We start from the raw sequence: 26464 nt of genomic DNA, 5'->3' as shown, positions 1-26464 counted from the left end.
CAGTAGGCAGGAAATACTGAGACAGAGCCAACACATGTTTTGATTCAAAATTCAAATCCATCAGGCCATATCTTTATGTGCTAAAAGATAGATAGCTGACTTTGCAAACAATATTCTCACTATTATTGATAATGAAGGACTCGATGTTTGCTGCACCTGTTTCACAGATGAAGAACATTTCCACCAGAGTCGAGTCATGAATAAACAAAACTAGTGATTTTGGGCTTCCGAAAATCCCCATTTGTGTGGAGTGTTTGGGCTGCAATATGCAGTAGAGGCATTATTGGCTTTTTATCATGCAAGGGCCCATCACTAGTGAATATTACATTGTAGTTTTTGAACAATTTGTCACTACACAGCTAGTGTTGGAGGACTTGACTAGTCATCAAGTGGGGTGGGGAGGGGGGGGGGGGGGGCGGGGGCCAGACCACATCGCACTGAACAGATGTTTTGCTTTCTCAGTGAATAGTTCGGGAATAGAGCCATTGCATTGGATTAATGCAAATTTATTGGTGCAAGGGTGGATTGGCCTCCATATTCGTCCAGTGTGACTCCTTGTGACTGTCTACTGCAACCATCCCACCATTCTGGATGGCCTTGAATTGACAATCTGTGTGGCATCTGAATCCATTTTTGTTGAGAAACTGGTGGATGTGATGGCAAATTTTATAGTTCATTTGCAGCATCTCCATACTGCAAGTGGTGGACTTCTCGAAAAAATTGTGATGTGACTGCAGAGACTTCTTGCAGAGGAGAAGATTAATTACACACAATGTTACTGTACAAAATGCACAGTGTACAGTGCCATCTCTTAGCAGCTTTTTGAATTATTTCAAAACTTCTGTATAAAATTCTTACAGCTTTCATTATATATGACGGTAGTTTCTGTTCCCGAAAGAACAGTCACTGTTAATGACCATCCAGCTTTTCTAGAATGAAATGATAATTAAATGGACACCCTCGCTGCAACCAGGCATTTATATACTTCATTGGGGACATGTTGAAAATGTGTGCCCCGACCGGGACTCGAACCCGGGATCTCCTGCTTACATGGCAGATGCTCTATCCATCTGAGTCACCGAGGGCACAGAGGATAGTGCGCCTGCAGGGACTTATCCCTTGCACGCTCCCCGTGAGACCCACATTCCCAACATGTCCACATCACTACATTCGTATTGCGCCTAATAGATGTACGTACAGGACTTGGTAGATTAATCTGCCATGAGTAATGAGTATGATGGGCAAACATCTATTAGGCGCACTACGAATGTTGTGCTGTGGACATGTTGGGAATGTGGGTCTCATGGGGAGCGTGCGAGGGATAAGTCCCTGCAGGCACACTATTCTCTGTGCCCTCGGTGACTCAGATGGATAGAGTGTCTGCCATGGAAACAGGAGATCCCAGGTTCGAGTCCCAGTCGGGACACACATTTTCAAGATGTCCTCAATGAAGTATATAAGTGCCTGGTTGCAGCGAGGGCGTCAATTTAATTATCATTTCATTCTAGCAAAGCTGCATGGTCATTAATGGTAACTGTTCTTTCGGGAACAGATACTACCGTCATATATAGTTAAAATATGGCTTCCCAGCCATTGACCATCGTGTGCATCGTGTGCTATGCTCAAACTTGTACGGGACTTGGTAGGTTAATCTGCCACGAGTAATGAGTATGATGGGCAAACATCTATTAGGCACACTACGAATGTAGTGATGAGGACATGTTGGGAATGTGGGTATCACGGGGAGCGTGCAAGGGATAAGTCCCTGCAGGCGCACTATCCTCTGTGCCCTCGGTGACTCAGATGGATAGAGCGTCTGCCATGTAAGCAGGAGATCCCGGCTTCGAGTCCCGGTCGGGGCACACATTTTCAACATGTCCCCAATGATGTATATAAACGCTTGGTTGCAGCAAGGGTGTCCATTTAATTACCTTTTCATTACAGCTTTCACAATAAGCACACCTTTTGTTACACTTGTGTATCGATCTTAGTTTCAAGATATTTAATTCTGGAATCAGGGACTCCTTTACTGGACACCCCTGAAAGTTACTATTGTTTTTAATTATGATAGATTATAAAATTAATAACAACTGACTTATTGTAGAAATCTAATTGTATGAAGTAGAAGATGAACACCACAATGCACTACATTTCAAATATTGCATGGATATAAATAATTGCATATCAGTTTATTAAAAGTGTATGATGTGCAGATGTGCCAAGGCTATACATCCTCAACAGTTACATGTAATATGGATGTAGCACAAGTTTCCCAGATCCTTACTTAATCTTAATAATGTATGTGTACCCACAATTTACTATTCCATGTGTAATTATAATTTTATGTAGGCCTTAAGTTTTGACCAAGTCTTGTCGCACTGTAAAACTGGATGTAAACATGCCTTGTGAATTTTGTCAATAACTTGTTTAATACCATGTTGTTATTTGAATGAAAGGTCACAAAATGACTGCAATAATTTTCTTTGTTTTGTGCTATCTTATATGTGGGTACAGTTACTTGAATAGTGGTCATTATTTAAGAGTCTAACTTGGATTTAGTAGTGTGTAACATCACAGAAGGTATGTAAGTAGTTTAATTGAAAATGTAACATTCATTTTCCATTTCAATCACCTAAGTATGTTGCTTTTTGTCATCTTTGGTCAGTGTTGGTGAGTATGCTATTGTCAAAGGGCTTGCAACTGAGCAGCCATGTGAGTTACATACGTTAACTTTTCATTGGACTTGGAGTAATTGTGCAAGCACGACTTACAGACTTTAACTTTTCATGGCAGTTAAATAATTTGACTTTGTTTCCTGGTGATTGATTTAGTTTTATTGTATGAACTATAACTTTGCATGATTGAGGCAGCTATGAATTATAATTATGTGTTGCACTTGGTATTTTTGATAGTGTAGTTAAGGACTTATCCACATTTTTGCAGTGGTTATTTGAGATAGCAAACTTTTGTTTACAATGCAATTGATGATGGAAAATTGCCTTTGCAAGTTTGCTGTTGATTTTTGTGAGTTACTGTGCAGTTAAATTACCTTTACTCACTCATTTCTGTATTTGATGCTCTGCTCTCACTACATACTTTAATTATTGTCTAATTTTTATTTTTTTGTTTAAATCCACAGTTTATGTGACACCACCATTCACACATATGTGAACATTATTTAATAAACATTTATTTGGTTTAAAGTGCAGCTCTGTGATTTCAACAACATCATTAATCCTGCAGAATTTATCCAATCATTTCTCATATTTTTATATTATTCACTAATTTGTCTGCTAATGAAAAGTGGTTTGACATTCAAGTCTGTGTTAAATGTAAAGTCTTTAAAGCAGTGTTGCATGGCTGACCCCTCTGCTAAGAATGAGTCAAGTCAACAAATTAGGTCATATATTGCTCACACTGAGATTGGCATATAAAACTGTGGTGTGCCCATAAGTTGTCATAGAAAATAATTTCCGTGGTAACTGTAAAGTTTAAATTTACTGCACATTTCTTTGTATCATGAACAAATAAAAAATAAAATAAAGTGGCAGATTATATCTGAAAGCAGGAGAGTAAAGGAAGAAACAGTCTTGTGATACTTCCAAGTCACTCAGTTGCAGTGTTACAAAGCAACTGTAGTGAGGGCATCACAGCTTCACAATTCTCTGACTTTCCAGACTCTGAGGAAGTGACTTTTCTGTTACAGTGGTATTGGGTGCATGCCAAACCACCATGTCATGTGCGTCAGCACAACAGTAATTGGTCATTCTATGAATCAGTGCTACATTTTTGGTCAGCTATCCAGAATTATGTTTTCTGTTGATTCCCTAAATTGTTTAAGGCAAATTCCAGGGTGACTGCTTTGAATAGGATATGCCCAGTTTCTTTTCCAATCCTTCCCCAATCCAAGCTGGTACTTGATGGGATATTACTCTCTGTTCTTCCTTCCCAGTTCTGAATAACAATCTGTTAACAAGTTTGTTTGATTTGAAAGCCACCACAAGCCTTCAGCTTTTTAAAGTACTCAAAACTCTATATTTGAACTCACTCACTCTCTCTCTCTCTCTCTCTCCCTCTCTCTCTCTCTCTCTCTCTCTCTCTCTCTCTCTCTCTCTGTGTGTGTGTGGTTGTGTGTGTGTGTGTGTGTGTGTGTGTGTGTGTGTTTGTGTGTACTGGATGTTTGCCAGTAATTTGAATAATTTTATGTCTGGTTAAAAAAGGTTATTATTGTATTACAGGTCACTTTAATACTCCAACGTATAGCAGGTTATGAAGTCACTATAGATGAATATCAGGATAACCAGAGAAAGGTTTGTTTTAACTTTTATATAATTTAATATATTTTACCTAATTTCTGACCATGAAAATTAAACACAAATATTAATTCTTGCTATGGTAGAATGGTAGCTTCTAATGTAGCAGCTCCAAAAATACATGTTCTTTGTTTTTGGAGACTGTTAATTATTTTTAGGATTATGCTACAAATTATTTAGTTTCTGTATGTAAAGTTTGGAGTCATTGGCATGTTTTCCCCCCACTACTTTGACATATTTGTAAGGATGTTAGTTCTTCAGGATCATTTTAAACTAAGTCATTGAGTATTTCCTTTTGATTTCATGTGTCCTTCTTACCTTCTATTTGCGTTAGCTTTGTTACTTCTAGTTGTTGGTCACTATGTGGACATCTTATAGTTTTGCCTTGATTTATGTAAATTTGCTTTTCAGTTATATTTCTCAAAAATTGGAACTTAAACCAGTCATTGCTCTACCACATTACCTCTTTATTTCTTTGCGAACAATCCTTCTCCGATCAGAAATACCTTCCAGAAATAATAGAGCAAGTACAGCATCCACATTTCTATATTTGATTCATAAATCCCTGTCTCTTTTACTCATCCAGTCTTCTTATGACACCACAAGCACTGTGACCTAATTGAAACAGGCAAAACCACATAACATATAAATTATGTAGGTGCATAATTTTTTGACCTCAGTTCACAATTTGATTCTTCATTTCAGTTTTATGCAGCTAGTGTTGACGTACGGAGTGGTTTGAAACAAAGGAATGGTATAAAGAATGATGGAAAAAGACTAGAGGAAGTAGAATCCACTAGATTCCTACATGTCTCTGTGGAGAATGAGGTGAAATTTAAGCAGTGTATTAAACTGTCAAAAAGTGAGCTCAACCGTACATTCATTAAGAATACAGACAAACAGCTTCTGTGCATATTATACCATGGACTCTGTGAATTATACGTGCAGTATTGAGCAACAGAACAGAGAAAGTGAAACATTCAGGAAACAAAATAGGTGGCACATTCAAAAAAAGATAGTCTTTTAAGAAAAAGGCCATTTTAAATGTGCGCAAATTGCTTCAAAAGTGTGTGCCTTTTGATCTATATATCTGTATACAAAGGTAAAATGATAATATGATATACAGGGTGTCCATAATTAAAGTTCCAGTTTCAGAATTCTGTAGAAAGAGAACCACTGCTCAGAATGACATCAAATTTGAACAGCATGTTATTGATACAAGGAGAAACACCATGGAAAAAAATAATAAAAATTTTATCAATAGATGATGTGGTAAGTGTCTTAATGTAAATGGAGTCGATCGCAAATGACAGATGAATCACAATACAATGGCTGAGTTTTGAGTTGCACATAACACCATCAACAATATTCAATGTTCATGACTGTACAAATTTGGCAGTCAACATTTGTGGCACTGTTAATAAGGTATGCCTGTCCACCACATGGAGGTCATATCAGGTCGGATGGGAAAAATTGGTTTTTAATTGTCATGAGGCAAAAAAACCACCTAAGAAGCAAAATGACATCAGTTTCTGTTTGTCGTGCGACTGATGCATGGCATGAAATTTATAAACAGCATGTTCCATAACAGATAGAAGTGCCTCGGGGATAACATTCAGAATATGTTGTGCAATGCATGCCTTCAGTTCAGCTACATTCTTAATTGGAACACTGAACACAACACCTTTCAGATAGCCCCACAGCCAGAAGTCACAGATCAGGTGATCTGGACGGCCAGACTGTAGGGATAAGGTGGTTGTTAATTCCAGCATTTTTTAACTGCCTTTGCAGCAGCCCCTTCACTGGCTGTGCAATGTACGAAGAAGCACCATCGTGCATACAAATGATCTCACACACACACACACACACACACACACACACACACACACACACTGGTGAAGCGTCGGAATGACATTGGTGTGCAAAAGACTCTCATAGTATTTACCAGTTATTGGTACATGTAAGAAGACCCACAGGATTCATCTACTCGAAAAAATACAGCCATAAATAAAGGATGCCATCAACCCACACCACACAGTCATCTTTCCAGACTGAAATGGTACCAGTTTATGTGCATGCAGATTTTCTGTTGTTCATATTCTGCAATTCTGCGTATTGATGTGGCCTTGGGGATGATCATGGCCTTCATCAGTGCACAGAATGTTCCATGGCCATTCATTGCCCACTTCCATGTGAGCAAGAAATTCCAGAGCAAAAAATCATCTCACTCTCAGGTCAGCAGGAAGCAACTCCAGAACATGGGTGATTTTGTATGGCTAGCAGTGCAGGAAGTTTTGTCGGATTTTACGCACTGTGCCCACAGGCATGTTCAATGTTCGGGCAATTCCTCATGCAGTTCATGTTGGCACACCACCACTTGACCCCTCATTCAGAGCTGTGGCCACATCTTTGATGGATGTAGGTTCAACTGCTTTCCTCCCTCTGCCACATTGCACTTCAAAAGAATTTTGTTTTCTTTTCTCCAGACCCTCAGGAGACATCAGATGAATGTCTTTTGTCATACCCTTGAGTGTTTGGAACTTCTGCAGGGCTGCTGGTGTACAGTCACCATTCTTGTAAAAGGACTTTACAAACAGTGCAAGATCCTTCATGCAGACTGTCATGTTAGGCGTTTCAGATCAGACTAAGGAACAGCTGTGTGCCGCATATCTGTTGGTGTGCATGTTCTGATGCTTATAGCACCGTATATTGGTCAAAGTTTTGTTAATTTTTTTGGTTCCGCTATGTTTCCCCTTGCACTGATAATAAGCTGTTCAAAGTTGACATCATTCAGAGCAGTAACAGTGGTTGTCTTTTTACAGCATTTTGAAACTGGAAGTTTAATTATGGACACCCTGTATACAAAATAGTCAGAGTGGAAAACAAATGCAGGTGACCACATTCACATTGAAGAACTAGTTAAGAAGCACATCTCACCAACTGACAATGAATATGACACTGATACACCTGAACTCCAGCAGCCACATTGTGGTGTATTGTACACATCACTATCATTTCTCCCATTTCCTGTTCCATTTGCAAACTGGGTAGGGAAAGAATGACTGTTAGTGAGCCCACACAGTAGCTTCAGTTTCTCTGATTTTCTTGTTGTGGATGAATGTGGGAGGAAGTAATATGTACATTTTTGGAATTTTAACAGTAAACATCTCTATGAAGCACAATGTGTAACAGCTTAGGGGGGCTATATTGCCCTCTTATTGTCTCTTACTTTTCTCTATTGTATATCTGTGTTCAGCATAATTCATAATGCCTAACCTAATATAATGTAATCACAAAACTTATGAACTATTTACTGCCTGAGGTTAATTGTGTCATTCAAGCTAACTGATAGGTCAACAGAACAAGCACTTACACAATGGACAGCAGCAACATAAGTATACGTTGTCATCTAACATGACACTCTAAAGTTTAATATATTAAGTTCAAAAACATAAATTCAGGGTAATGTTCTCTTTAAGTAACAAATTTTGAATTAATTGACTGTGACCTGAAAAACTACATTTGTCAGTTTTGAGGCTGTTGTGTTCCAAGGATGCTAATATAAAATTACATGGCCATTTCTAAAGCCGTTTAGTACTGACATTTTCACTGCTTACCTGTGTAATGCTTCAGTTTGGTACTTTCTTCTCAGAACTGTAATGCCAGTATTTATACCTGAGGCAGGGCACAGTGCAACTCACCTTTTAGAAATGCCACCTGTAAGTCTATTAATTTGACATCAGTCACTAGTCCAACTAGGACAGTTATTTATTTTGTGCTCAAACCAGGTGGTTATATTTTCTATTGTACAACATTTCTGCTTTAGTGAATACTGAGATGGTGAAACAAGCAATAACTTCCAATGTTTATATCAGCATCAAATATTTTTCTCATTAAAAGCTCAGCTAAGCTGTTATGTAGTAGTAGAATCACTGTATTATTACATAATTTCTGCGCAAAACATTCATAAAGTAGTAACAAATATGAGCATCCCCATTACTGAAGCATTCGTGACTACATTACTGTACTTTATGGCCTTGGTGGTTTAATAATAACTACATATGAACTACAAAAAACTGTTGTTTACAGTAATTGCCACATTAAAATCATGTAAGTTAAAACATTACAGAGCCACTATCACATTAGGCAATATATTGCAATTATAACTTGGAATCAAATTCTTGCTAAGCACAGTAGACTCAGTATGTGAAAAGGAAGAAGTATATGGAACATTCAAATCTCAGTGGCTACTGAGACACTTATAAGACTGTAATAAAAAACGTGTCTTGCCTACTTTAAACATGATAAACAAAAAGCAGGAAAACTGATTGCCGTTTATAAAACTGAAAGGAACGATGAATAACCTTGCCGTGTTACAGTTGAAAAAAGCTATGCAGCTTGCAGACAGTAGATTGTAGCACCTTTCAACCATTCAAAGTAAGCTGCACCCCAGCTTAATAAGAGTATTAAATGGTTTCCAACTCATAGCATTTCCTCTATATTAAATATGACTTTTCGTTAGCAGATCGTAGCACTGAAGAGGTAAGTGAAATGAGTATTAGATACAGTGGTGTTGAGAAACAGCTGAACTCATTAAAACTGAACAAAGTTGCTTAGCCTGATGGAATCTGTACCAGACTTGATACCAAATTTGCAGCTGAGTTAGCCCCACTTCTAACTTTATCATAGCTCCCTCGAACAAAAAGTGTGCCCCATTCTTGGAAAAATCACAGGTTACACCTGTCTACAAGAAGTGTAGTAGAAATGATCTACAAAATTACCATCCAATATCCTTGACATGGATTTGTTGCAGAATCTTAGAACAAATTCTGAGCTCAAACGTACTGAGTTATCTCGGACAGAATGACCTCCTCCATGCCAACCGGCGTGTATTCCAGAAACATCAGTCATGTGAAACCCAACTCGCACTATTCTCACATGACATACCAAAACTTTACAATAAAGCAGTCACAGAGGTGCACTATTTCTTGTTTTCTGAAAAGAATTTGACTCAGTAGATTGTAGCACCTTTCAACCATTCAAAGTAAGCTGCACCCCAGCTTAATAAGACACCTACACTTATCGTCAAAAGTAGGATCATATGGGGTGCCAAGCGAAATTTGTGACTGGATTGAGGACTTTTTGGTAGGGAAGATGGAACATGTTATCTTGGATGTAGAGTCATTGCCAGATGTAGAAATAACTTTGAGTGTGCCCCAGGGAAGTGTGTTTCGGACCCTTGCTGTTCATGTTGTATATTAATGACCTTGCAGGCAATGTTAGTAATAACCTCAGACTTTTTGCATATGATGCAGTTATCTACAATGAAGTACTGTCTGAAAAGAGCTGCACAAGTATTCAGTCAGATCTTGATAAGATTTCAAAGCGGTGCAAAGATTGGCAACTTGCTTAAAATGTGCAGAAATATATAACTGGGTACTTCACAAAATGAAAAAATGTAGTATCCTACGGCTACAATATCATCGCCATTGGAATTGACCAACTCATGCAAATACCTGAGAGTAACACTTTGTAGGAATATGAAATGGAATTATCACATAGACTCAGTCATAAGTAAAGTAGGTTGTAGAGTTTGGTTTATTGGTAGAATACTGGGGAAGTGTAATTAGTCTACAGAGGAGATTGCTTATAAATCACATGTTTGACCGGTTCTAGAATATTGCTCAAGTGTGTGGTACTCATAACAAATAGGACTAACAGGAGATATTGAATGTATACAGAGAAGGGCAGCACGAATGCTCGCAGGTCTGTTTGATCCATGGGTGAGTGTCACAGAGATACTGAAGAAACTGAACTGGCAGACTCTTGAAAGCCTACTGACAAAGTTTCAAGAACCCACTTTAAATTATGGCTCTAGAAATATACTACAACCTCCTATGTATCATTCACATAGAGATCCTGAGGATAAGCTTAGAATAATTACAGCACGCACAGAGGCATTCAAACAGTCATTCTTCCCATGCACCATACGTTAGTGGAACGGGAAGGTACCCTAACAATTGGTACAATGGGACATACCCTCTGCCGTGCACCTCACAGTGATTTGCAGTTTATAGATGTAGATGTAGATTGTTGAACAAGCTCCAGTATGGCTCACTTGCCTCCATATCCTTCCATCTGCAGCAGTTTAATATTTGCAGTTGGATTTTCACTACTTGTCTCGCTGCACCCATTTGAAGCTGCCTGACTTTGATGATGACTAAATGAAGGCTGTGTTTGCCATCTGTACATGCTTCAAGGCTTGATGTGTCAAAGCTTGATTACTTTTCCTATCTGATGGCAGAAGACTTTGTTCAGAATGTAATGAAATTTTTCCCCTCAGGAAAATATAAGCTTAAACGGAATTGCAGTATCTACATAGTTAAGATAAAATTTCATAACAACTTTCATATTATTTCTTTTACAGTATAGGTACAATAAATTCAAATATAATTAAAGCAAGTCTTATACACAATAAACAGTATAGAATCACATGAAGGAGAAGTTACATTGAGTATAGGTAACGGGAATGGCTGATGTTCAATATATATACGTGTGTGTAGTGTTGTTACATTATAGATGCTTCTCTTGTAGTGTCTCCTTCTGGAGTATAATGGGCTTCTTCATCATGCTTCTACACTTACTGAACAAACCTGTGCTGTAAAAAGCTCCTCTCTATTTCCTCTGTAAATTTTACATGATAAGATATCCACACTGATGAGTGATACATAAGAATCAGTCAGATGAGTGTTTGTAAGTAACTTCTTTCATGGATGAATTACATTTCCTTTGGATTCTTCCAATGAATCTGATGTGTTGACAGAAGTGCCGACACAGTGTTATTTTGAAGGGGCCGATAGGCACGCTATAAGCTCACACAGAATATCTTGAAGTCTGAAACAGGACGCTCAATGAATTGCTATAAAGAAAAGTACGTTGCTTTGGGAATACTTAACTTTTAATCCTTGTTGTATACATCGTTCTGGATGAGACATTTCATACAATAACTATCAAACTATGTAAGGCTAATGGCACCTTGCTAGGTCGTAGCCATGGACTTAGCTGAAGGCTATTCTAACTGTCTCTCGGCAAATGAGAGAAAGGCTTCGTCAGTGTAGTCGCTAGCCATGTCGTCCGTACAACTGGGGCGAGTCCTATTCCGTATCTCGAGACCTGCCTTGTGGTGGCGCTCGGTCTGCGATCACACAGTGGCAACACGCGGGTCCGACATGTACTAAATGGACCGCGGCCAATTTAAGCTACCACCTAGCAAGCGTGGTGTCTGGCGGTGACACCACAGAATCTCCACCTGGCATCTGCTTTTCCTACAACTAGTTTAATGTTATAATTCCACTTGAGGTCACTACAGATTGTTATTCCTAGGTAAATAATTGTTGTTACAATTACCAAGATGCCTGCCCAAAAATCCACAGGACTTCATACATGACTAGAATTTTCCAAAGAAGCAGAAAGATTATCTAGTGAGAAAAGAGTATTATTGTGTTATTGATTAACAAACAAATTCGATCTGTAAGTAATGTTAAATGCAGTTACACTGCCTGACTAAAAATTGAAGCATGTGGAAGACAAGGATGGATGTCATTATAACTTCCTACAAATACACACCATTGGTGGGTATGTAAATGATTAAGATTGCAACAATCTGTGACAGGTAGACTGGCCACCAAACTGTGTTAGTGTTGTTGGTGTAGTGTAGGTACCAGGCCTGGTAGGGTATGTAAAGGGTACGAACAATGTCAGATGCTGAGTGATCACTGTGAAGGGAAACGAGGATACCACATAGTGGTGTGAGATTGTCAGTACCTGACATAGTTTTTAGGGGCCTTGTTGTGAATCTCCATTTGGCCAACTGGTCAAATTATGCAGTATCCAGATTTGTGGAGCTATCGGGCGTGACAGTGGCTTGATGTTGGGCTCTGTGGGAACATGAGGGCAGGCATACTTGTCAAGGTTCTGGTTGACTGTGTCTGACAACCACAAGGGCAGGTCCCTGCCTGGTATTGTGCACCAAGCATATCATAACCCCTTCATGACTGTGCCCATCACCTGAGAACACTCCGTGTCATCCTGCACCTTTGGTCAGAGACTAGTAGCAGTTGGACTAGAGAATTTCTGTCCTGTGTGTACACTGATGTTAATGCCAGAACACAAATGGCTTTGTTTAGAGTGGTGCTGAGACCAGATGCTGATGAATGGTGTCGCACAGTGTTCAGCAATGAATCGTGGCTGTGCATTACCCTAGATGTCTAGTGCTTGAAGGAACACTGATGGCACAGTCATATGCCACAGACATCTTACATCCTCATATGCTACCTCTCATGTGACAGTAATCATTTTGCCATTTTTCAATAGGACAGTGATCTTTGACACATAGCACATATCTCTATGAGCTGCTGTGTGATGCTGAGGTACTGACATGGCCAGAAAGGTGCTCATACCTGTCCCTGCAGAAACATATGGGTTCTGCTCAGATGTCATCTCTGTCCCAGTGCAAGGTTATCAAGGACGAGTTCCAACAGTCACGGACCGGAGAGGACATAATGACTTTATGACACCCTACCCCACTGAATCAGTGCATGCATCCAGTCCAAACGGGATGCAGTGTCATACTGATAAGTGGGCTCATTCTGCCAGTTTCTTTGAAAATTTGATTCAGTATTGTAATCACTAAAATAACATCACATTTCCTGTCAAACCATGAAGTTTCATTTTATTTCCCCCTTCCATTCTGGGTGCTTCCTTTTTTTTGTCAGTCTGTGTGTTGGGATTAATAAGCAGAGTAGAATTACTGCCCCGATTAAATATGTGGTACTGAATTGTATTTCTTTGATTTGTCATATATTACTCAGTAAGTTACTGTACATAATGTAATTGCACAGGATTAATTAAAAACTAAATTTCATTTGTAGCTGAAATTCACGTACTACTTTTGTTGTATTCAGTACAAATGTTTTGTCATTAATAAGACGTAGCATCTAACTGAAAGGAATTATGGTATATGTGTGTGTGTCTTTCTTTTAATTGCTCTGAAATGGATTAATTATAGAGGCATTTTTATGAATTTCTTATAGGGTCGGAGGCAGTCAGAGTTAGTGCGCCGGCTAACAGGAGTAGATCCTCCTCCACCACTTATTGGACATCCAGTAGCTGTGCTTTACATGTCTGTAGCAAATGAGATGGACTCAAGACCAGAAGACACTGACAGAAGTCATGCACTGATCTATTGTTTCCCTGCACAATCATCTCCTTCACAACAGGATACATTCATTGCAGCCCGGGGTGCCTTCATTACTCTGTGTCACCTTTTCCCAAATGCTGGTGCCTCGACACCTACCAGGTTGTTTTAAATTACCTATTATTCATTTCTAATAAGTGCTGTATTACAAGAATGAAAGTTTCAGTCTTTAGCAGAGTGTGAACTATTGTGAAACTGCTTGATGGATTAAAACTGTGCGCTTCATCTTTCTTGGGCAAGCTGTTGCTGACTGGCATATCCAGGCACAACTCATGAGCTACTTTCATAGGTACTCAGCTAGGAGAGAGGTTCTAGCAGTATTAAAACTGTGAAAGTGTGTCATTGGTTGTGCCCAGAAAGCTTACTTTGTAAGTGCATTTTCATTACCTTGAAAGACAAGATCCAGGTTCAGGTCCTGGTCTGCCACATAGTTGTAAACTGCCAGGGCATTTTGCTGTAGCAGAACTATTAAAAATTCAGAAAAATAGTTCTTTATTGTATATAATGGTTAAAGAATCTTGGATAAGATGCTCCTGCACATTCTCCTTAATTTATCAGATGTAATAATTGGATTGGCTCAGATTAAAGTGTGTTACTGTCTTTTCAAAAGTATAAGCACAGGCTGTTGTGAGATGACTTCTTCACCACATAAGAAATATGGTGAAAATGGGAGGACAGTTCCTTAGCTGTGATGAGAATATGAATGCTGAAAGTTAATTAGTGACCTTTCTATCACCTGTAACTTTAATGACAACATTTGATGATCACTTTTATGTGCCATAGCAAGCGTAGATGACAGGTCTAAGTCTTTAAATCTGGAGGTCAAGTAAATGCTACAATGTGTAATGTCCATTCGATCAGTTTCAGCAAAACACTTCACTTAGCTTTGGTAGGCAGCTATGTTCATATGAGGGATGATATACAATCATTACAATTACAGAACACAGTAATAACAGTTTATTTCTTGCACTGAATGACAGCCAAATACCACTTTACATCTAACTATGAACTTTAGCACGCAATGACTAATGACACAAGCTTGCTCCTGGATCTGAACTACGATGAGGCTGCTATGAAAGTGGGCTATCAAAGAGTGGGATGAGCAGTGCTGTACTCTGATGTAAGTAGACATCCAGCAGTTGTGCCATATGGAACAACTTGAAGGCAATTCTTCGGCAATGTCTCTCACTTGTGGCTGTGTGTGGCTGTGACTTTTAGCTTTTTCTTCTATCATGAGGTACCAATTTAAACATGAAACCTCAGTCTTCAGATGACACCACATATCCCCCCCCCCCTCCCCCCACCACCACCTCCCTGCCCCCAGACCTCTGCATCATCATTGGATAGTGCTCTGTCACTTGACGACGGTGGGGGGAGTCAAGTCTGAAAGTCGATATAGGTGAGGAGGCAGAGTATGTAGCAACAGCCAATGGCAAGTCCCCTTCTGCACCCTGGTATCCACCTTGTAAGTGACCGGGAACACTGGCTGAAAAGCCAACCACAGTGTGCACACTCACACCCAGCGACACACAATCTGTGGTCAGGAGAACAGAAGGCAGAGCTCCAGGTGCATCACAACAACTGTCCACAGGTAGTGCCTCCATGGACATTGACTCTGGCTGCGGAACCAGTGGCGATGGTGGCATTGGCACGACATTGATCTCCATTGGCACCTCTATGTATGGTGCCAACCATGATGGGCAAAGAGGTGGAGGTGACTGCTGTTGCAGATAACAGTGGCATGCTGGGTTGGTGGGCAAATATTCAGCAGCAGAATCACTGCTATAAGAGCAACACAGCTGATTCTGGTGATGCCGGTGCATCCCAGATGAACCTTGAACATCCTATAACAAATGACCCAATACTTTTGTGATGACACCATGCTCACATTGATGTTTCCTGCTAAACAGTTTTGAAAAAAACTTTGTCCTGCACGTGAAACTTAACTTTGTATGACCAGACAGAATGAATGGTTCCTGCTGCTGCCACATAAGATGGAACAGGGTATGGTGACAATGGATGTAGGTGAGGAGGCAGAGTATGTAGCAACAGCCAATGGCAAATCCCCGTCTGCAGCCTGGTATCCACCTTGTAAGCGACCGGGAACACTGGCTGAAAAGCCAACCACTGCTGGCAACTTATCGAAAGGTAGCAAGGAGTGGTAGTAGGAGAGAAAAATCTTTAAGGCTTGCTCCTGTGTGTGGGAGAAATTGAGTTTATCTATGTTAATTTTGGAATGGGTGAATGAATAATGGTTTGGGTTCACTGTTAGACTGAGGGTGAAAAGGTACAGTAGTTACAGGGTGTATGCTGATGTTGACAAAAAACTGTTGAAAATCAGCTGGCAAGAATTGTGGTCTGTTGCCCAAGACCAGGAAAGGTCTTTGAGACAAAAAATAGAGGACAAAGTTGATACAGTACTAATAGGAGTGGTACATCTCATGGGGGTAGGTGATAACTAGGGACAGGATGATGTGAAGGCTCCAAAAGGGGGTCAGGGCTGGGGTAATAATTGAGGAGTTCGGGCTGTTGCTGGTTCTGTGGATACCAGTTAAGAGCATGCTACATTAAGCACACCCCATTTGCTTCCATGTCAAAGATCATGCGGGCCTGACTGATTGTAACAATGCCTGAAACCCATCCTAGGACCTGGCTGTTTATGTGGACTCAGTGGTGTTTGCAGTATATTCTATGCAGCTGCTGAATGTCAGGTATTATGGCACCAGCTGTGGGAGATCCAGTGTCATGTGCTGCCAGTAGCCATGTACGTTTTCAAATGTTGATAGGTCCTGGTTTGGGATGTTCCTGGAGGCTGATATAAAAGCATGCAGTGCATTTTTCTTGTTAGCAGTAGTGATGGCTTTAGTCATTTGCATTTTAAATGTGTGCATGAAGGGCTCATCTTCACCTTAAGAGGTGGGATGAAAAGGGACAGAAAACACATTGCAGATACCATTGTTTCCACAAAAGTTCATAAACTGAGAGGACTGAAATCATAAAACTGTCATTGTTGGAAGGAAAAATAGAGAGAGAGAGAATTTTGAAACTGGAAGTTATAGTTAAGAAAATGTTGTGTGTTCCACATAATTTCACAAGAGCTCAATCTGATTCTCAACATATGCTGAAGACTTAAAATAAACTCAGTAGTGGAATGTTTGGTTTATCTTTGTACAGGTTACATGCTTAATTAAGCAAGAAGAATTACAAAATCCCTAAGAGTTTGTGCCATATAGGTTGGAATCTGTCCAATATCTCACAATATCCCACCATATTGGCATTGTCAGGTTTGCTGATGAACTGACCTCCTGAGGGCACATGGCTGACTTACATCTGCTCCCACCACAAGCCATTCCAGTGTTAGTTCCAAGCCTTTCTGAGATTATAGCTGCAGTCTTGATTGATAAGATTTTCCCTGGTGTGAATTTTTATGGTTTCTCTAATGACACTGTCCCAGTATTTGAAAGTCTGTGCTAAAATCCTTGTACGTTTGTATTCCATCACATGCTTCTCTGACAAACAGTGCTCTTTGTCCATTGATTTGTTGGGATACATATCAAGTGTGTTGCTGGTGTTCTGGTGATCTTCAGTGGTGCATGCTGTTTGTCCAATGTATGTCTTGTCACATTGGCACAGAATCTGATATACCCGGCCTTCTGCAAACTGAGGTCATCTTCGACACTCCTCAATAATGCCCGTCTTTTGTTGGTTGGACAAAAGACAGTTGTTACCCAGTGCTTTTTCAGTATGCACCCAACATTTCCTGATAGCATGTCACTGTACAGGCTAAAGGCTGTGGCTACCTCTTCCTGCATGATTTATTTTGTCTCCACTGGTTGTGCTGTAGTGGTGCAACAAGGAGTGCATGTAATCTGCCACTCTGAGGATCCATTTTTTCAGAACACCGTTCTTGGGTTACCAGCCCCTGGAGCAGACACTCTGCATCTCAGATTGTGTGATCCCTGTGCACTAGTATTCTTAGTACCCCATTACTCTGCTCAGGATGGTGGCTCTACTGTGTGCAAATACAGGTCACCATGCATTTTCTTACAGTACACACCGTGTTTTACTCTTTCGTCATCTCTTCTATTGACTGTGATTTACAGGAATGTTAGTCTTCCTTTTTCTGCAGTCTCCATAGTGAATTTGATGTTGGGAAGTGTGAAGTTCGGATTTACAAGGAAGTCAAGGAATTTGTCTCTTCCAGGGGGCAGATGACAAATTTGTCCTGGGAATGCAGAATCTGTAGTAGAAATAAGTTGATAGAGGTGCAAGGGCGTAAGATCTGTGCCCTTTCAGGTGCAGTTACAACGCGCAAAGAAGGAACTAGATAGGTTGAGGAGGGTGAAGGGTGGTGGGGAATGGGATGGCAGTTGGCAAGAAGGCAGCCAGGAGGAGGTGGTATTCAGACAGTTATATTTTGCGTATGTGCAATAGATTTGACCAACTGTCAGGGTTGAGTGGAGAGTAACCTCTTGTAACTGTAGGTGTAGGAAACCTGCAGCAGTTCTCAGCAGTTGGGAGTCATAGGTCAGTTGCAAAGTCTAACAGAAAGAAGAAGGTTCTGCTGCTAGGTAGTTCGCATGGTAGAGGTGTGATCCAGCAGTTGCAGGAAGTGTTGGAGAGTGAGTACCAGGTCACCAGTATTGTGATGCCTAGTGCAAGGTTGGTTCAAGTGACTGACTGCATAGGGGTGTTATGTAGGAATTTGACAGAGGAGGATCGGGTAGTGATAATGGGTGGAGCAGAAAACAGTTTTCATAGGGATGGGGAATATGATGTAGGTGGTGACCTAAATATAGCTACTCAAACTGGTGGCACTAAAGTGCATTTAGTGCAACTGTTTCAGCATCATGATCTGCCTCATCTGCATGCGGTTGTTAGGTGCGTTAACATGGGGCTGCAGAGGGTGCTAATGGCAGAGAGCATGGGTCACATCTCAGTGGTGCCAGTTGGGTCTATCAGTGGATCGGGATTCACTAGGCATGGCCTGTACCTCAATAGGTATAGGAAGGGGAGGCTGGCAAAGCTTGTAGGTGGCAGTGTAGTGGGTGGTGGTGATGGTGGGATGACTCGTGGAAAAAATCTTGTAGTAGTTGGTGTTAGAGCTGCATCTTTGTAGATTGAAGTCAGCTGATAGGTATATGTGCTTAAAGGAAGTCCCTCTAAGGGCTCACCGTCTAAGGATGTAATATTTCCAAGTAGAAACGTAATTAGCATATTTCATCAGAATATAAGAGGTATTAGAGATAAAGTTAGTGAACTGCTTATAGATGTTGACTCGAGAGTATTGGTATATCAGAGGACCACTTAAATAATTTGACAATTCAGAGGCTTCCTTTACCAGGATACAGAATAGCTGGGTGTTTTCAAAAAGTTCCTTGCGGGGTGTGGGAGTGGCCATGTACGTAAAAAACAATATTCCATTTGAGTCCATAGACGTATCATGGCACTGTGCTGAACAGATATTTGAATGTTGTGCAGGGGCAGTTGAATTTAGTGAAACTAAAGTTCTAATTGTTGTTGTTTATAGGTCCCCTAACTCTGAGACTTCAGAGCATTTCTGCTCAAGCTAGAGAGAGTTCTTGATTCACTTTGTAGGAAGTACCGGAAATTAGTTGTACGTGGTGACTTCAATATTAATTTTGTATATGATGGTGCAAGGAAAAGGATGTTGGTAGATCTCCTAAATTCATATGATCTTATGCAGACTGTGTTTTTTCCATTAATGGTGCAGGGGAACGGTAGCACTGCCATAGACAATATTTTTATTTATTCTTCATTACTAGATGGGCATTCTGTTAGTAAAAGTGTGAATGGCCTTTCAGATCATGATGCACAAATTTAAATATTAAAATACTTTAGTTCTAAAAAAAAATGTCACATATAATTACAAACTATGTAGGAAAGTTAATCCAACAGCAATAGAGAGTTTTTTAAACCTCATCAAGGAACAAGAGTGGCAGCACGTTCACAGTGCCAGTAACATTGATGATAAATATAATGCTTTCTTTAACACATTTCTCATGCTCTTTGAGAGTTGCTTTGCATTAGAATGTTCTAAATGGGTTATTAGCAGTAATAGGCAGCCCGGGTGGCTGACTTGTTGGATAACAATATTTTATAGAACAAAACGGAAATTTCATCAAAATGTTAGAAGTAGTCACAATCAAGATACAGTAGCACATTACAACCAGTATTTTAAGCTACTTAAAAATGTTACTAGGAAGGCAAGAAGTATGTGGTATGCAAATAGATTAGCTAATTCACTGGATAAAATTAAAACCATATGGTCAGTTGTGAAGGAAGTGTCTCGTCAGCAGCACAAGGTCGATTGTATAAAGTCAGTTTGCAGTAAAAATATTTCTGTTACTGATAAATCAGATATATGTACAGTATTTAACAATCATTTTCTGAGCATTGCTGGTGAATTAAATAAAAATTTAGTTTTTACAGCGAATCATATAACTTTTTGGCAAATACCTTTCCGAGATTGATGTCTGAAATACTCCTCTGTGATACAGACAATAGGGAGGTTGTGTCAATAATTAAATCACTGAAGACTAAGGACTCTCATGGTTATGATAGAGTGTCTAGCAGAATATTAAAGTACTGTGCTGCACATGTCAGCCCTGTATTTAGCCATATTTGTAATTTTTACTGTAGGAATGGTCAGTTTCCTGGACGATTTAAGTACTCAGTAGTAAAGCTGATTTATAAGAAGGAAGAAAGGGATAATGTAAATAATTTTAGACATATTTCTATGCCATCAGTGTTTGCAAAAGCTGTTGAAAAGACTGTTTATATAAGTATAATTGATCTTTTTTTATCACATGATTTGCTATCAAATGTACAGTTCAGATTTAGAAAGTCATTTAACAATTGAAAGTGCTATATTCTCTTTTCTCTGTGAGGTACTGGATGGGTTAAACAAAAAGTTTTGAATGGTGGGCATACTTGTGTTGATTACAAAATATTGCTCCAGAAGTTGGACCAGTACAGAATACGGGGAGTAGCTCATAGTTGGTTCACCTCTTACTTTAGTAACAGGCAGCAAAAGGTCATAATTCAGAATGTTGAGAATGGCTGTGATGTGGGTTCTGAGTGGGGTACGGTCAAGGAGGGGTACCCCAGGGATCAGTGTTGGGGCCACTCCTGTTCCTTATTTATATAAATAATATGCCCTCTAGTATTACAGGTAACTCTAAAATATTTCTGTTTGCTGATGACACCCCTTGGTAGTAAGGGATGTTGAGTGCAACATTGGCTTGGTTTCAAATAGTGCAGTTTGTGACCTAAGTTCATGGCTTGTAGAAAATAAACTAACGCTAAATCACAGTTAGACTTAGTTTTTGCAGTTTCTAACACACAATTCAACAAATTTCACAGAATGGGCATATGATTAGTGAAACTGAACAGTACAAATTTCTAGGTGTTCAGATAGATAGGATGATTCATCCTAACCCACAACTTCTTCACTTTTTAAGGCGAGACATACCAACAATTAAAGGGAACAGCCACGGGTATGAGGATGGCCCCCTCGTACGCCAACCTATTTATGGGTCGCTTAGAGGAAGCCTTCTTGGCTATTCAAGCCTGCCAACCCAAAGTTTGGTACAGATTTATTGATGCCATCTTCATTATCTGGACTCACAGTGAAGAAGAACTCCAGAATTTCCTCTCCAACCTCAACTCCTTTGGTTCCATCAGATTCCCCTGGTCCTACTCCAAATCATATGCCACTTTCCTTGACGTTGACCTCCATCTGTCCAATGGCAAACTTCACACATCCGTCCACATCAAACCCACCAACAAGCAACAGTACCTCCATTTTGACAGCTGCCACCCATTCCATACCAAACGGTCACTTCCCTACAGCTTAGGTCTTCGTGGCAAACGAATCTTCTCCAGTCCTGAATCCCTGAACCATTACACCAATAACCTGAAAACAGCTTTCGCATCCCGCAACTAGCCTCCTGACCTGGTACAGAAGCAAATAGCTAGAGTCACTTCCTCATCCCCTCAAACCCAGAACCTCCCACAGAATAACCCCAAAAGTGCCCCACTTGTGACAGGATACTTTCCGGGACTGGATCAGACTCTGAATGTGGCTCTCCAGCAGGGATACGACTTCCTCAAATCCTGCTCTGAAATGAGATCCATTCTTCATGAAATCCTCCCCACTCCACCAAGAGTTTCTTTCCGCCGTCCACCTAACCTTCGTAACCTCTTGGTTCATCCCTATGAAATCTCCAAACCACCTTCCCTACCCTCTGGCTCCTACCCTTGTAACCGCCCCTGGTGCAAGACCTGTCCCATGCACCCTCCCACCACCACCTACTCCAGTCCTGTAACCCGGAAGGTGTACACGATCAAAGGCAGAGCCACGTGTGAAAGCACCCACATGATCTACCAACTGACATGCCTACACTGTGAAGCCTTCTATGTGGGAATGACCAGCAACAAACTGTCCATTCGCATGAATGGACACAGGCAGACCGTGTTTGTTGGTAATGAGGACCACCCTGTGCTAAACATGCCTTGGTGCATGGCCAGCACATCTTGGCACAGTGTTACACCATTCGGGTTATCTGGATACTTCCCACTGACACCACCAACCTATCATAACTCCGGAGATGGGAACTTGCCCTTCAATATATTCTCTCTTCCTGTTACCCACCAGGCCTCAGCCTCAGTTGCCGCCGCTCGTACCTCACCTGTCATTCAACATCTTTGCCTCTGTATTTCCACCTTGACTGACATCTCTGCCCAACTTCTTTGCATTTACATATGTCTGCCTGTGTCTGTATATGTGCGGATGGATATGTGTGTGTGTGTGAGTGTATACCCGTCCTTTTCTCCCCCTAAGGTAAGTCTTTCCGCTCCCGGGATTGGAATGACTCCTTACCCTTTCCCTTAAAACCCACATCCTTTCGTCTTTCCCTCTCCTTCCCTCTTTCCTGATGAAGCAACCTTGGGTTGCGAAAGCTTGAAATTTGTGTGTGTGTTTGTGTGTTTTTTATTGTCTCTATCAACATACCAACGCTTTAGTTTGGTAAGTTACAGCATCTTTGTTTTCTTTACTGTCATTTATTGTTAACAATATTAGCTTATTCCCAAGAATAAGCAGCTTTCACTTAGGTAATACTCGGCAGAAATCAAACCAGCATTTGGATCAGATTTCCTTAACTCTTGTGCAGAAAGGTGCGCAGTATACTGCTGCATCCGTTTACAATAAGCTACCACTCAAATTCAAAAATCTTAGCAGTGATCCACTGAAACTGAAGAGTTTCCTCAAGAGTCACTCCTTCTATTCTGTCGAGGAGTTTCTTGAAAAATTAAGATGATTCTTGTTGTATTGTTGATTTCATTTACTTAAACATATGTGCTGACTTTTTTCGGGTTCATAAACATTTATTTTTATCTGTTATTACTTTTATGTTGTAATTTCATGTACTGACACGTTTCTTGACCTTGGAGATTTGCTCCTCAATTTGCTCCTACGGAACTTGATGTGTAAACAAATAATAATAAATAACTTGATGCCCTTCTATGGTACCAAGCAACTAGAAAAAAGCGCAGGTCATTCCCGTTTTCAAGAAGCAATATAGGATAGACGCACAATGTTACAGACCTCTGTCATTGACATCAGTGTGTTGCAGAATTTTGGAAAATTTTTTATTCTCAAGAATTATGACTTTCTTGAGCACAACAATCTCCTTTATAAAAATCAACATGAGCTCAGCAAACAGAGAACTTTTAAACTGAGCTTGCTCTGTTCCTCCATGAAATCCACAGCACTGTAGCCAATGGTGCTCAGATCGATGCCATATTCCTTGACTTTAGACAAACATTTACACTGTCCCACACTGCTGTTTAATGAAAAACATATGAGCTTACCAAGTATCAGACCAGATTTGCAACTAGATTCAGGACTTCCTTGCAGATGAAACTTAACACATCACTCTAATTGGAACAAAGTTGACAGATGTAAAGGTAATTCCTGGAGTATGCCAAGGAAGTGTGATAGGACACTTACTGTTTACAATGTACATAAATGATCTAGTAGAAAGCCTTGGAAGCTCTTTAAGACTGTTTGCAGATGATGCAGTTGTCTATACGAAAATATCAATAGTAGAAGACAGTATCATTGTGTATAGTGACCTACAGAGGATTTTTGAATGGTGCAGGATGTGGCAGTTGACCCATAACATAAATAAATGTAACATATTGCACACAAATAGGAAAAGAAATCTGCTTCTGTATGCTTGTACTATTGATGACAAATTACTGGAAGCAATATCAACCATAAAGTATCTAGGAGTATACGTATGTTTTTGGATAGGGTCCACCTTTAGCAAAACACAATTTTGTTTTTTAACCCAAACATGTTTCACCGCAGTTGCAGCATCTTCAGTGGACTTTTGTTTTTCATTTGTTAAAGATAAAGAGTGTTCTTTGCTGTCTGTATACATGTAGCTATTAGTTTTTAAATCATAATTACAGATATGTGAAAAAACACATAAATTACGAATTCATACCTTTTTACCATATGGTGTGGTTTTTCTGATGTGTTGTGTTTCTACAGTGACCGTTTTGTTCCATAGTTTGTTATCCGCAACCACTTATACCTTTAAAGTAGATAAATTGTTTAAGTCAAAATTACGATTTGAAAACTTGTTATGTAAGTGAAACATTATGCAAATAGACACACACACACACACACACACACACACGGAGGGGGGGGGGGGGAGAGAGAGAGAGAGAGAATTAAATAGTTTCAGGCATAGAAATAACAAGTTTTCAAATGACAAACTGTGGAACAAAACGGTCACTGTAGAAACACAACACATCAGAAAAACCACACCATGTGGTAAAAAGGTATGAATTTGTAATTTATGTGTTTTTCCAAATATCTGTAATTACAATTTAAAAACTAATAGCTACCTGTATACAAACAGCAAAGAACATTCTTTGTCTTTAACAGATAAAAAATAAAAGCCCACTGAAGATGCTGCAACTGCAGTGAAACATGTTTGGGTTAAAAAACAAAAAAATGTGTTTTGCTAAAGATGGACCCTATCCAAAACCATACTTACTGTTAGAGCAAACACAGAAGAAAAGAGCTCCAACCCCAAGATGATTATTTCGACGCCCTGCCAGGCATTTCCAAGCAAGCTCTACAACAAATTCTGGAACACTATAGCAAAGTTATATCAAACTATTTTAAATATAAAATTCAATAGAATTTGTCTTTCAAATAATGTAATACCTAACTATATACACGTAAATGTAAACAGTATGTCACCTGCAGCTCGTCATGCCAAACACAAAGCTGAAATTGAGTGGCTGAAGCAAGAAATTAGAAACCTACATACAAAAAAGCAGGAACTTAATATTGAACTATTCAAAATTCACCTGGAACTAGGAAATCACATTAAAATCTCTGAAATATTTAATGATATCATGAATACAGTCAAACAAAACACAGAAACACAAATAAATTCAGAACAACCACCAGGAACACCTTCAACTGTTCCACTGTCAGCCACCTTGTTTTTACACATTCAATTGTTCCACTGCCCATCGTGTTTGTTTCTATATCCAGAGCAATCTTAAGTGGAATGACCGCACAAAGAAATAGTAGGAAAAGTAGATGCCAAACTGAGATTGATAGGAAGAATCTTAAGGAAATGTAACTCATCCATGAAAGAAATGGCTTCCAAGGCACTTGTTCAACAAATTTTTCAGTGCTGTTCGTCAGTGTGGGACCCTTACCCAATAGGACTGATGCAAGAGAGAGACAAGATCAAATGAAGAGAACAGCATTCTACCACCGGATCGTTTAGTCAGTGCTAGAGTATTACAAAGATGTGAAAAAAAAAAAAAACTTCAGTGGAAGACCCTACAAGAGAGGTGTCGTACATTACGCAGAGGTTTAGCAGAGGAATTTTGAGAGAGTACGTTCTGGGAAGAGTTGGACAACATATTACCTCCTGCCACGTACATCTCGCAAAATGACCATAATGAGAAAATTTGAGAAATTAAAGCTAATACACACAATCAGTCTTCTAATGCACCATTCAAGTGTGGAACTGGGATAGGGGGATCAGTTAGTGGTACCAAAACTAACCTCCGCCACACAACATGAGATGGTTTGCAGAGTACTGATGTACATGTAGATGTAGCTGTAGATTGTAAAAAATCTTAGAGAGACTAACGAGGTTGTTGCGTCAGGACACTCCCTCAAAGTGCTGTACAAAAATTTGTGTGCTTGCTGCAGTCTTTATGCAGAATGTAGCCTGGTACACATTAGAGAAGTAAGAATAGTAGTTAATTTAATTTAGGTTTCCTTTGCATCATTTTGAAATTCAATTTCAAGCTGTTCACTGCTTCACCAAGTATTTTTAATAGTACGTAATTGTTAAAACTGTACCATCTGAAAATTGTTTGTACCAGCATTGTCTGTTTGAAACTGAGTTATTGATGTATATTTTTATTAATACTGCTATATTTTTCAGAGTAACTAATCCGCAAAATGAATTGTTTTGTTACTTTTTAAATGTTATATTGCAGTGTAGCCCATTCAATGGAGACCAAAAAAACTCGATTAGGGGGAAAAGTCGTGTAGTTGCAAATTTTTGCACAGTGGTAGGAGGGAGTGTCAGGACACTCCCTCATAGCACTGTGCAAAAATTTGCAACTACACAATTTTTCTTCCTAATTTTCCTTCATTGACTGGACTAGTGGGGATTATTTTATGTTTGTGATTATAAAAATAATTTTACACTCAAAAACTGAAATTGCTGAAATGATAAACAATAATTTTGGAAATGAGAAGGTGTGTATTGTGTGTCAAGCCAAGGGCGTTGTTTTACTGTCTCCTTTGTCCATCCTT

The 26464-nt window shown here is 39.7% G+C and overlaps 1 protein-coding gene across 3 annotated transcripts in view; it reads left to right on the top strand.

Annotated features, from left to right (window-relative positions):
• The window catches only part of LOC126470531 (protein inturned), a 258007-nt gene that overhangs the window by 42592 nt on the left and 188951 nt on the right, over nucleotides 1-26464 (top strand). For all 3 annotated transcript variants that reach the window (XM_050098452.1, XM_050098451.1, XM_050098450.1), the window contains exons 6-7: nucleotides 4239-4310; nucleotides 13406-13671. In XM_050098452.1, the coding sequence (XP_049954409.1) occupies nucleotides 4239-4310; nucleotides 13406-13671 (338 nt within the window). The remainder of the gene's footprint in view (nucleotides 1-4238; nucleotides 4311-13405; nucleotides 13672-26464) is intronic.

This window comes from Schistocerca serialis, chromosome 3, assembly GCF_023864345.2.
Source record: "Schistocerca serialis cubense isolate TAMUIC-IGC-003099 chromosome 3, iqSchSeri2.2, whole genome shotgun sequence".
Lineage (NCBI taxonomy): Eukaryota > Metazoa > Arthropoda > Insecta > Orthoptera > Acrididae > Schistocerca > Schistocerca serialis.
The sequence above is the reverse complement of the archived record's forward strand: the minus strand, read 5'-3'. Positions and strand labels throughout refer to the sequence as shown.